The sequence below is a fragment of the Tenebrio molitor genome, chromosome 7 (genome assembly GCF_963966145.1).
Source record: "Tenebrio molitor chromosome 7, icTenMoli1.1, whole genome shotgun sequence".
Lineage (NCBI taxonomy): Eukaryota > Metazoa > Arthropoda > Insecta > Coleoptera > Tenebrionidae > Tenebrio > Tenebrio molitor.
This window is the reverse complement of record NC_091052.1, coordinates 4,577,975-4,591,331: the sequence shown is the minus strand read 5'-3', so window position 1 is coordinate 4,591,331 and position 13,357 is coordinate 4,577,975. Positions and strand designations below refer to the sequence as shown.

At 35.8% G+C, this 13,357-nt stretch overlaps 2 protein-coding genes and 1 long non-coding RNA gene across 4 annotated transcripts; 1 reads left to right on the top strand and 2 right to left on the bottom strand.

Moving 5' to 3' along the window:
- Window positions 1-7,949: 7,949 nt before the first annotated feature.
- LOC138135914 (uncharacterized) lies at window positions 7,950-10,863 on the bottom strand. Its single transcript, XR_011161124.1, has 3 exons — window positions 10,829-10,863; window positions 10,671-10,777; window positions 7,950-9,547 (listed from the first exon to the last, which is right to left on the bottom strand). It is a non-coding gene; the product is annotated as an uncharacterized lncRNA (long non-coding RNA).
- On the top strand, window positions 9,809-10,629 carry LOC138135912 (mitochondrial import inner membrane translocase subunit Tim29). The gene has a single exon (XM_069054886.1). The coding sequence runs from the start codon at window positions 10,015-10,017 to the stop codon at window positions 10,597-10,599; it is 585 nt and encodes a 194-aa protein (XP_068910987.1). The 5' UTR covers window positions 9,809-10,014; the 3' UTR covers window positions 10,600-10,629.
- Window positions 10,864-11,476: 613 nt separating the features above from the next.
- Window positions 11,477-13,112, bottom strand: Ude (Uracil-DNA degrading factor). Of its 2 annotated transcripts, none has more exons than XM_069054884.1 (3): window positions 12,955-13,112; window positions 12,738-12,896; window positions 11,477-12,160 (listed from the first exon to the last, which is right to left on the bottom strand). In XM_069054884.1, the coding sequence occupies exons 2-3, from the start codon at window positions 12,889-12,891 to the stop codon at window positions 11,598-11,600; spliced, it is 717 nt and encodes a 238-aa protein (XP_068910985.1). In that variant the 5' UTR covers window positions 12,892-12,896; window positions 12,955-13,112; the 3' UTR covers window positions 11,477-11,597. The 2 variants fall into 2 exon arrangements, with proteins under 2 accessions (XP_068910985.1, XP_068910986.1); XM_069054885.1 differs by having other exon boundaries at window positions 12,738-12,891; window positions 12,955-13,089.
- Window positions 13,113-13,357: the final 245 nt, after the last annotated feature.

Genomic DNA, 13,357 nt, shown 5'->3' with positions numbered 1-13,357 from the left:
GGGTATTGCTTTTACAAAAATCTATCATACCTTCTTCATTCATATTAAATCTTTAATGAGAAAATTCGATCCAAAAAGTTCTTTTTATATAATCCAATTAGGATAATACGTTTCAAGATGACAGGATCGCGGTTTTGATTTCCTGTTAGCAAAGTTGATTTGAAAATCAACATTTAAAAAAAAATCTTTTCAATAAAACTTTGTAAACAAAGCTACTACCATTCGTAAACATTTTTTGTTCGTTCGTTGCGAATTAAATTAATTTGAATGTTGTTCTTGGATTTACTGACGAATGAAAAATGAGTCAACATTTAAAGAATGGATAGTCAGTGAGGGTGTTTTCCAAAGTGAAGAAAAAATATGAATGCAGCATTGTCTATTGTTGACCAATTGATAACGCAGCTTTAAGCACAGTACCGCTACTGATTGCAAAACTTTTCTCGTAAAACAAATTGTTAGCAAAGTGCATTCATTCTTGCGATTTTCGCAATAACTTCACATTTCTACTCTTGCCAACCATCAAAATATCATTTAGGAGTGTGATTTGTTGGCAACGATACGCCTTAACAGCAGGTAATTGAGTTTGCACAGTATTTGCGTCCTTTAATTTATTGGCAATTCTGTTAATAATGTTTTTGAACGCTTGGTGTGCATTTGCCTATTTGTTTTCGTTCGAATGAACATCAACTGTTGATATAACTAGATAACCCGAGAGATTGCGGATGCCATTGTGTATTTAGAAGAAGTTCACAAACGCAACAGACCGCATGAGAAAGTGACTTCAGTATAATCGAAGCAGTGTTTTCAGTTTCTACGAAAAAAAACACTTTACTGGTTTTATTAATAGCCCAAAGAAAATATTTTCTCAGCAATTTACTGCCAACCGAAGAATATTCCTAGTGCAGTCTGTTTTAAAATTAATCATGCGTACTTCAAGCCGCAGTATTTTATTTTTGTGATTTAATTAAAACCATTTTGTGGAGGCTTATTTCTGGATGAAAATATGTATATTCGTGAGAGCTTGATCTTAACAACTGATCAAGCGTTGAATGACGTTACACTTTCTCGGTTTTTCGGTGGGAACAATAACACTGATGCCCATTATGATAATCGACGTTCACAAAAAGCTCGCCTGTTTGATACAATAATTCGCTCCTCTTGCTCCGTTTTCTTAAATTAACAACACCATCGCTTAATTGCACGAGGCTAATCACTACTTCATTGTCGAAAACTGAAAACATCTTGCCAACCAAAACAAAGCAATTATACCTAGGGCTGTCGATTTAATTAAAATTTAATTACCGCTAAAATTTTAGCATTAACACGAAACGATACAGTGACAACTCTTTAAAATTCCACTAATCGAATTGTAACCCCCTTTGGATTCAGTCATATCATTGCTCAAAAGCGGAACCAGACTAATGCCGGAGTATCGTTTACATAAACTTTCCTTTCAGTAAGCACTTCATCGAGAAGTCCTAAAATAGTTTGATAGCATTCGGGGCAGCGTTGAGACAATGTTTGTTGTTTCTGATATTGCCGGAAGTTTTATTTGCCTACATGATACTACAGTATTTCCTTTCAATACTACTCGAAGATGTGTAGGAACTGGGGAAAACATAAAACTCCTCTAACTGCGAGAAGTGCTTTACATTTCTTGGCTGAAATACATCCTCCAAAAAATAAAAACCACCTTTCGGTGACGCAGCCAAGTATACCGGCTCCTTACTCGTACATTGCAGAGCTTTCGTCAGCCGCTGACGAATGCGGGTTGATTCAAATTCAAAACCCATTCTCAGGCATCTCTGGAATCACGTCTACATCCACACAACTATTTATTAGTAAATGTTGCAATTTATCATGTTCCAGTCAAGTGTTTTCGAAAAGTATAACAATAAAAATTTAACCGAACACTTTTTGCGAAATAATTTTGTTTTTGAGTAACCATTTCACACTCCTGCAAGCGGAAAGCTGTGTCCCTTGAAATAAGCCCAATCCCCACGGAAAACCCTGAATTTGAATCACACGTTATGTGCTTTAGGACAGAACAAAAGTAATAATACGCAGACAAGTTGAAGCTGCCATTGAAATACAACCAACATACTCGTATATGGCCTGGAAATTTCTAAACTTATCGGGTACAACCTCAGGCTTGTTTACACCTGCACTGATGTTTCATTACGTGTGCGGTATTTCATTGTTGGTTTACGCTATTAGATTCAAGTCTAGAAAGAAATTTCACTGCCATTAATATGTCAGTGTGGAAACCTGACTCGATATCATCGTAAAAATACGACTAATTTTGTACACTGCATCCAAAGTATAATTAGACTTTTGTTTTTGATACCGGCTGAAAATAGTCGCTCAACTATTTTCCCACGACGCACTCGTAAAGTCTTAACATACAATTGGAACTTAACACGTGTTTCACATGTAAATTGTGATTGGCATTGCTAATTGATTTTTTTTTTTTGAAAAATTCAATCTTCGTTCTGTTGTCTTCGATAATTTTATTTTGGAATTAGAGAAATATGTAATTTCAGAGACGAAAAACTGGGAAATTGTATTACCGGTCTGTTTTGTGGCCATTGGCGTAATTGTTAATTGATATTGACATTTACGATTGCAAACACCAGCACCCTTACCGTAAACACGAAATTCTGGCAAATGTTCTTTTAAGGTCAATAATACAAAAACGTTGTTAAACACAATAGGTAACCCGTTTTTTAATTTATGTTGAGGAGTCCACACTATCGTGGTTAAATTAACCACTATCGGTTCAGGGTCGTGATAAGAAAAATTACATATCCGAACCTACAAGATTGCATCACCAAGTCAACAATCTATTATCAGCGTAGTAATTAGGATAATTGAGGATTCACGAGAACAACCGCACAGTTTGCAACGAACCGCATCAACTGACGGATTCGAACGGCGGCGACGGTTGTCAACTTCTTTCGATGTTAGATGTGACGCAGTTGACACATAACATACAATGTCACCACATGGATGTGTGTCATGAAAAGCACTGTCACCGAAGACCGACCGGCGGCACGCGCGTGTTTCCACTGCTATCCGACCGCATTACGTAACTCGCGGAACGGAGGACGAGCAGGGTGGGGGACGATCGAGGATGACGCGAGCAACTCGTCTACAAGACCGGAGTCTCCGGGGGAGGTTCCGTGCTCCGGGGCTGGCACCTCAGGAGAGGCCTCCGGGGCGATTCCGAAGAGTAGTGACCAGTTAGTGGTCGTCGAAATCAACGAGTTCTTTGGCTCTTCACCTGGAGCAAGTACGTGGTGAAAAACAGCTCAGTCTCTTTTGACACAATTATTGCGAGCGACAATGATTTCAGTTTGATTTTGTCGTTTTAACGAGGCGTCGGGGAACTGAAATCGAGGGGCGTGTCCGCATTGTTGACTACCACTCGAAGACTAAAAACTTTGAGTATCCTGAAAGTTCTTTTGGGCACCGACAAGGACGATCATTTTTCACGAATACATCGATCAAATGAATTTTTCATTTGGCCCTATTTTCTACCAGGTTTTTTAAGTAAATTAATTTTTCACAGAAATACATACATACAGACGTACCTAATTATATTTACTCTTCCATTTTACATGCGAATAAAAAATGTGTTCTATTTTTCACTCTACCAAGCCTCGGCAAACCTCAAGCACATGTTAATGGTTAATTAAAAGTTAAACACTAATTACAAGATAAATAAACCGTTTTTACATTACTACTCATTCTCCAAGAATGATTTCATTTACAATTTGTACCTAACGATGAGGGTGAATAAAGAGTGAACATTTGTCATTTCTGCTGCCCTATCAAAACAATCATTTGTAGGAATATTAACAAAATTATTTTGTTTATTTACCGTAATATAAATATCTATGTTTTTCTAGGCAGGTGTATTTTCTACGTCAAAAGCAGGATTCTTTTACTTCAACGCAAATATTTACAAATACATAAATGTCTACAAATATAAAAATACAATAAATTAAAGGATAATAATCCAAGAACCTGTTTTCCAGTTGTTTGAATTCTCTCCTTCCATTATTAAAAAAATATAAAAAGCACTTTCAACAATAAAAATTAATTATTGTTCTAGTATTTTGTTGCTGACTACAACAGTGGAAGATCATTGGCTACACAGTTGGGTATAAATTATTCATTATACGATTATTCCAATTACTTGATTGGAATAATTGGAATGATCTTCCAAGACATAAACTAAAATTATTATTACATAAATTGCAAAAAGCTTGATTGCATGAACACAAAGTTGGTTATTTTCCCGGTGGCGATAAAACTTGATTCACTGGACTACCAGAAAAAAAAAATAAAGGAAAAGGGAAAATTGACCAAATCATCGTTTCTAAGGTGTGTTATTAATATGTATAAAACTTTTATTTAATAAATTACTTTGGTCCAAAAAGTTGGAAAAATATAAAACAAGTGAGTGTTCAGGATATTTCAATGAAGACAAAAATTCCTCTGAATAAAATCATCATTGTTTGAATATCTTTAAACATAATTAAACACAGTACGTGGGTATGCTACTCTTTAAAAGATCGTAATTGGTTAACTAATTTATTTATCCTTGTTCACGAAAAGAAATCGTTTAAATACAATTTATGTCGTACATCGTTAGAGATCTATTTTTGTTTAAATTGTTATTTCCTTAATTCCTTTCCTCCTACTGCAACATAACGCTTTCACATAATTCGTAAACAAAGCTTTTTGTAAAAAAAAAACATATCCGATTCCTGTCCTCATTAATAATTGAACCTGATATCAATTACAAATAGTCTTCTGTTTGTTTTCCAGGGCAGAGATCCGAAGTTTGGATTTGCTCGAGGGCAACAATTAAAAAATAATTCTATTTTTACAACCCTCTTCGAACCGTCTCCCTCGTCTTAAATATTCGGCAGAAACGTAAAAATTTAAAAGCTTCAAAGTTTAATGGTTCATTATGTCATTACTACGTCCAATGTTCGCTTCCTGTATTAATATCTCGCTGAAACAGATCTCGGCCTCGTTTACATTCAATAATTGAAGTTGTACGGTACCTTTATAGCCGTCGCTATCACAAGTGCGAGATAAGACGTTGAATTCTCGATGGCACTCAACGGAAATTTCAAATGAGTGTGACATCGGTGGGTTTGGTCCGAGATTAGGTAGCTTGTAGGGGCAATTTGCATGGGATAAACTCGAGACAAAGCGCGAAAAGTTTTATCTTTTGCGACAAATTTCAATTGTTGTGTTCGGCTAAAAACTGGCTTCCTGCCCACGCGCATTGCGCTCGATTTATACATTTACCGCCTCCCTACTGACAACTTGAATTTTTAAAGTTAACACCCATTTTTCATCCGGACGACAACACCATCAAAATACATACACTTACTTTGAAAATCAATCAAATAAAGTGAAAAGCGTAGGCAGGATAAAAAAGTTAACTGAAAAATGCCAAGTTATTGAGATCAAGTGGAACAACTTTAAAAATTCATAATTCATTCTCGAAAAACAAAAACGTAAACATATGACTTTTGATAACGCCCAAAAATAATGTCCAGATACAAATTTCCATTTAATATCGCTAATTCACTTGCAGCGTTCTTTACTACCCCACAAATGGGATACCAAAAAATAATTTATTGTGCCAGTTCCCTAATTGTTCAATAAAAACAGCACGTCACAAAATATCGCTCCCATCTAGCCTCAATTATGTATCTTTCAATCTGCGCCAAAGAGTGGCTTTTATGCACGTCCGCCACGTCCAGTTTTACACAATGGTCAGATTTTGACAAGTTGGTAAATGTTAAGTTGAATTAATGTCCTTTGGAAAGATTTATGTTGGCAGACATTATCAAAACACAGCATAACTTCCAGAGGCGTCTGTGTTATTCGATTCACTCTTCCGCTACGATTTACGACTGATACAAGCACGATGCATTTAGATGCTGCATTAATCAACTGAAGAATCGATCATGCAGATCGTATGTGTTAACTTAAAAGGCTTCGGAGTGAAATGCTGTTGTCCTTAACTAAACCACAGTAATAACCGCGGACATTAATAAACTATGATGTTGGTTTGTTTTTAACGCTTGTAACCCGTTGCTTTCTGCACACGGATCATATTGATCGATGTGTTTCCAGGTCTGTGCAACATGTTTTTTGTGGTTTTTTATTGTGATACCGAGAATTTAATTAATCAATAAATCTGTCGTGCAAAAAATTCCACGATAAAATATGGAAGCCTTCCGGATTTTAGAGATTACCCAATTGATTGAAATTATGCCATTGTATCTTAAACCAACTCACTTCCTGTTTAATTTAAAAGCGGATATAGTGCGTATCTAGGTTATGTTTAAGCTGAATTAAAATCTGTTATGATTCAGCGTTTACGACTTCAACAATGTTTTATTACCAAAATTTTTCGTGCCTTGACTTTTTCATGAAAAAATTGTTGTAACCTGATCGACCAATGGAATAAAATTAGTAGATTTAAATGGCTCATAAATAAAACGTATTTACGCGTACGTTCTATTGCTTTTAAATATCCATTTCCAACGTTATTTTTTTACGACGCTCCAGGTATTTGTATTTTACTTTCCTCGAGGTAATGACAATCATAAAGCGTCATCCTCGTCTCGTAGACCGAGCTGACGTGGAATAAACCAACAATATTCGTGAAACCATGAATACCGCCTTTATTCATGAAGGCAGGCATTAGCAGGTAAATTCATTTATTAAAGTAAAATATAAATACCTGCGACGCAACATTTAGTATTTGTAACTAGGCAACGAGTGTCAAAATATTGTCTTTCCTATTTGTTTCATTCCGGAAGCACAAAATAGATAGGTGCGGTGTAATGGAAACTTCCAAGTTGGAATTCAATCAGGCTGAGCCATAAATGGAATCTTCTTGTTACAAAAAAAAAACTACCAATTACTCCAAGTTGCAACATAATCCAAGTGTGCACTGTTACACCGATTCAGACTCGTCTAATTTTTTTCTTATCGACGACCATGTGAAATCAATAGTCTAACGGTTGTTCCTCCGTTCTAAGACTCGTTTAAAAGACAATTACGTCCTAATAAGTCGTACAAAACGACCTTTCACACGAACTTTTCGCATCGTTCGGTAAACTTAAGGGTGCAACTTAGTAAACCGAAATAATCGGCAAATCTGAGAGGGTGTCAGGCATATTTCATAAAAGATTTTGTTGTCCGCCAACTTTCCGACCTGTCGAAAAGGACGACTGTTGCTCGCCTCCAAAAATATTTTCTCTTGACTTTATCTTATCGAAGCCATTAAGATTAACTCATTAAAAGTTGGTAATTTCTTTCGATGCCTTGCATGAAGTCATCCATCAATTTATTGCTGGGGATCGGAGTTGATTGTTTATTAAGGCAAGCGCCCCTCTGGCAAACTATTTTTGTTATTTGTACGCCTAGAGTCATTTATTTTTGGTATCTTGATGAGAGTAAAGCTTCTGACTTGTGATTAATCGAGAAAAGGAAAGTGGCGTCTGATGTGTATACTCTGTTCCTGCCAAGAATCTTGAATACCATAATATACTGCTCACAATATTAAAATACGACGTATTATTTCAGGTGCTTATTGATTTGTTTTTCAAAAACGTTTTATTGACGTACATGCGAAGTTCATAAATTGATGATTCAAAACACAAAAAATCTTTTGATATAAGGGTATTATTATTTGAAATATGTATAAATTAACATTGAAACTATGTAGCGGTGTGGATTAATCGCACTTATGCAAAAGAGGAAGACCCAGTATTGTGGGATGGTCTCTCCACTATTTTGTGTGGAATTGTTTAGTAATCTCATTTATGATTTAAACCGATTTGTATAATCTAGTAGTCTACACATTTTGCACAGTTTCAAACCTTCACAAAAAATTATTTCACCCCACTCTCTGTTAAAATTGTAAAATCTTTCACATTTAAAAAGGGAGAAACACCGATTTCCAAGTTGATACCAATTTTCAATTTGTACACACAATGGAGAAAATTGCATCTCGATGTCTTGTTATATTGTCTATTAACGTCGCAACGTTGGCAAACGTATAAACATCCCCTCGACGTTTGATAAATCAGACATTGCCCCTTGAAAACATAATCTACGAATCCTACAAAATGTATAAGCTGTTACGCTAGACGGAGAAACCACACATCAATTCAAACCACAAGCCTGGGCATTGCAAATTCATAAATTGAGCTTGTTCAAATAAACCTACACATCAATCAGGGATAAAATCGCAGATTTTCAATGCCTTATATCTTACTTTCTGCTTTTTAATCGGCAAGCTCTATAAACCGCTCAGCGTTTTAGTGTTTATGCGTTCCTCACTCACTCAAGAGCAAGTTTTCAACAAACAATTAATTTTATACTTTTGTGTATCCGACAAGACCGTGACACACTAACATAAAAGTCAAAATCCACTGTGCGAAATTACAAAATATGAAAACCCGAAAGCTTTACTCTTGTCCGTAATATTCGCCTTCGAAAATAAATGTTGACAGCTTCAGAGGTGGGAAACAACTTCAAGGTGTTTCAAAGAGCAAATGTGCTGCTGGCAACATTGTGATAACATTAGACGTTACACACGTCCCTACATAATGAATCAAATTAAACGAGACACGAAGGGCGTAACATGCAAATATTCATGTTGTTTACAGAAGAAATAAAGATAAAACGCAATCACCTTAAAGAATGAAGTAGATTGTGATCTAGGTAAAGAATTACATAGCGATATTGTTAAGACGACACGACGGTTCAATAAATGATCAGTTTCGCTATACAACATAATGTTGGTTTCACTGTTGCCCCGAATTGTCCTTTTACAATGCACGTCACAATTTGGAGCGGCCGGGTCAAAGCATCGTAAATGCTCTCGATGTGATTGATTGTGTAGCACAAGAGGGTCACCAGTAAATGTGACATCAAAATACAGCGTGTATCAGAAATAGGTAACTGGTAACAGAAGTCGTTGTATAAATAATATAATTGTTAAATAACATTTTTGTTTACCATCTCTGTATTTATTAAAATAAACGTTTCATTTCATATAGAAAACATTGATCGTGAATAAAATAACTAATTACCTAAGCAGTGAGAAGTAAAAAGTTGTTAGGTTCCTAATCGCCTTCCATTGTTTTTTTCTTAACTGCAACTGAAAAAGGCGATAAAATAATGCCATCGTTCAGTTGTCGTCTTGCCGTTGTCGTGATTTGTGTTAAGTTTCGGAAGCAATAATAACGTAATACTCAAAATGGCACATCTTACAAATAACGAATTGACGCGGTCCAAGCCCGACATATTTATCAAGAGCAGTTTCCTAATCGTCGAATACCCCACATTCGTACAATTGTGAGAATAGTTCAGCATCTCCGAGTCCATGGATCTTATAAACCCCAAGTACAAGATCGTGGTGTACAACGTCCTCATCGTGTTGCAAATACGGAGGAAGATACTTTGCGCAGAGTTGAGCATCATCAACCAGGTACCAGTTCTAGAAGACTTGCACGTCAACATAACATTTCACACACTACTGTTTGGTAAATGTTAAAAATGCAACAGTTATATCCGCACCATGTGCAAAAAGTTCAGTGTTTGCACAGTGTTTAATGATATTTTATTTTACGGTATCTATTGAGACAAATATTGCTAAAATCGAATCTGTAAGTCGTGAAGAAAAAAGTTCAAATTGAAGTTTGCAGCCAATTAAATCGATTGATATCGCCGCCCTCTTCGATCCTTTTTCGAACTACATAAGTCTGTCTCTGTCGGCATTGTCGGCAACGTAGAGTTTGACATCGACTTAATTCTAAAGTCTCAAAACAATGCGACTGTAAAAATAAATAACTCAACGCCGGTCTTAAACATTTTTAAATAACCGGCTTAATTCATTTCGAAAGGCTGCTCAACATCTGGGGAAAAGAAAAATTCGACGGTAACATAACCTCACAAATTTTCACTATGATGAGATTGTCAGGATTTAACGTGTTTACAATCGGAACCAAAACAGTTGAAACTTACAAGAAGGTGAGCGACAAATTCAGCAAAAAAATCAGCGGAACCTTCGTCGACAAAATTGTAATTTACATCAAAAATGTTTGTTCTGATTACAAAGAAGTGGCTTTGTCAGTGAGAACCGACATAAAACAGAAACCACTTAAAGCAACCATATTTTTTACTGGATTGGGCTTCCTAGGGTATAGCATAACACACAATCCTAATGAGCAGCACTTTAAGGCAAAATTTGTACAATGTGCTAATGATGTGTCTTTAGTTAGTGTACATTTAGTGAACCCAAGTGCCATTGAACATTTAAAACTAATACAGACTTGTTATAACAAAGACTTGATCAGATATACTAGCTTTGGATTTTTTTCTATAATTTGGGTAGATAAATACAGTAATCAGTGTAACATGTATGAAACAAATTGCTCTTATTTGAAGTTACCTTACAGAAAAATTGCTTCTCAAGTAATTGATGTGGGGTTTTTAAATATTTGGTGGATCATTTCTCGTAAAATGTTAGACTATGATATAAACTATTAACATGTACATTTAATAAATTGTTAGTTTTTATTTGTTTATTTATTTTTTTATTGTTCAAATAAAAAACTCACCTTAAAATTGTTGTCTCCTGCATATTTATCAGCAGTTCCAGTAATTGTTTTAGGAACAGGACTCATGTCCCTTGCACCAGAATCCCATTCCCAACTATCCAGTTTCCCTGTTATAAAATAAATAAGAATCAAATGACACTCATTTTAATGAGTTATACCTTGACTAATCTCACTTGAATTGTCTTTGTTTGTATTTTTTAAAGCGTCAATTTCAGGACGTAGCGCGAGTCTGCGGCGAAGAAACTGTTCATATGAAATTCTCCCTTGGGCATCCGCCCCAAGCTGGAGCATCAACTCGTCGAGAGAGTCCTCAAGACTCAGTTCTCGACAGATTGCAAGCAAGTCCTGACTGAAAGTCAATTTGACATTGTGCCATATTCATTCTCAATAGATAAACTGTTCCTACCTGTCAATGTACCCATCCCCATTAGCATCGCAAGCCTGAAACAGTCTTCTTACTCGTTCTTCGTCACAAACGGAGCTAGCGCTCTCGCTTGCACAGTCTGTCTCTGCCATAACCCTACTTCTTTATTGTCATTTTTTTGTGAATTGACGTTCATCAATCTTGCACCGAAGTGAGAAATAGGAACTTTGAGTTATTTAACATTTATCAAACAGATGGTTGTACAACAATTTTAAGAAATGCAAACATTGTTTTAATGCTTTTGTATATAAACAATCACAAAAAATTTACAAATGACAATTGTCAAAGAAATGTCAAAACAGCGCCATCTAGGTTTCGTTAGGTTTCGTTAGTTCCCTTCGTGTAGAATCCATTTGAAATTTGCTAAAAAATTTAAAAGAAATTGCGTGTTTAGTGCCTGATTCTATTTTAGGTAAGAAAAAAATATACAAATATCATAAATGCTACTTAATAACATTAAAGGTATAAAAATAACTCGGTTCAATAATAATGTGATGAAATAATCACTCATTTTTCTTTTTCTTGGTGGGGCTTTCTTCTGAAGATGACCCCTCCCCATCTGACTTTCGTTTGCTGCCTTTTTTCTCGTCTTCAGACTCCTCTGACGATTCTTGTTCCGGTGATCCCAGCTTATCTTCAAACTTTGAAATATTTTTCTTTATTTTACTTGCTTCAGGGCTGTAAGCCCACAAAATCAATTTCAAATGTTCTTCTGTCGGCAAATCGTCTTTCCACAAATCCGGTTTGTTTTCGTCGACGTCTTTCAGTAACTTCTTCAATTCCGCGTTTCTTACAATGTCCCAAGTGGGTCCATTCTCTCCACTAGAAATTGTTCTCAAGTTCTTGTATTCTCCATTAGCTTCTTTGTAGGCTTTGTAGAAGGCATCGTCTTTGGCAGTGCCTAATTTGTACTGGGTTTTGAGGGGTAATAAAGCAGTGATGGCATTTAATGGCAGATATGAACGATTTTCTTTTGATGAGCCGTTCTTTTCAAAGTTGTTCAACCATTCATCAAAGACCGCCATCGCTTCGTTAATGTTCTGGAGTTTTTCTTTATCCTTAGTCACTAAAACAATCAATAAAATCGTCAGATAAAGCGACAACACTCGAGAAATTTATGCGTCCTAATGTATATACTTTATAGTGGGAGAAATCAATTAACACATTTATGGTCAACAAGAAGATAGTCAATAAAATAATGAGCGTTGCATAACAAATAATGACATTGGAACTTATCATGCATTATTACTGTATTTTCTTTAACCATTCATAATTTTGTAAAATAAATTGTCGTTTTGCTGATGTACACCTTCATTCAGTTAAATGGCGGGATTGTTGTTATTTGTTTATTGGCCTTGTATTAATTTTAGTAAATTTTTACGGTGATAAACTGTAAACTCGGTACTTAAATGTTTATTTCATTGTTGGAATGTTGCAATGTGCAACTGCAGTTCACGCGTGGGACTTAAAAAAGATTGAATAAAATTTAAGCGTCATCAAGATGTCGTCCAATTTTGGCGGTTCTATAATTACTTTGAATTCAAACCGTTCGCCTCCGTTTCCGCTTTAAAATGCGTTGCAACAGTAAAAACGGCGGCTTTTTGTAGCCCACAGATCATGCGATAAAAACCCTGTTTACTCACACGTGAGCGTGCGCTTGGCCCTTCCTATCAATCCTTTGATGGCCAGTTTTTGATAATCCGGATCACGTCCTTCCAAATTTTTTATCGTTTCCAGAGCCTTCTCCTTATCCTTAAATCCCAATCCCGGGACAGTATCTGCTTTCGCTTCGGACATCTTTGCTTAAAAAACCAACACAATTCGTTATAAAGAGCATTTGATTGCGTTAATATTATCTACCTTGTTGTCGTTACGGAGTTATAACTTGCAGTGCTCACCGAAAGGAGCTTCTCGATTGAAATACAAAAATTAGAAATTCGGATTCCACTTCTTACGGTAGTAGGGGCTCGGTATTGGGCATGCGGCACTTGGAAACAGCTAAATTTAAACGTTGATTGCGAAGGTCGATAGCCAACAGCTCGACTGAAATTGTGGACACAGCATGACAAAATATCTAAACTCGGTTATTACGTCATAATTTAAGCAACGTCGAAAGTTCTTGACATTCGTAATGTCTTGAATAATTATTAATAATAACCATTCGATACATTGTAACAAATTTTTTAATAAATAATTCAAATTGCTCAAGTATTTATTTATAGCCGCTTAATGCTTAAATTAACTTGGCTTCTATTCAGATTTT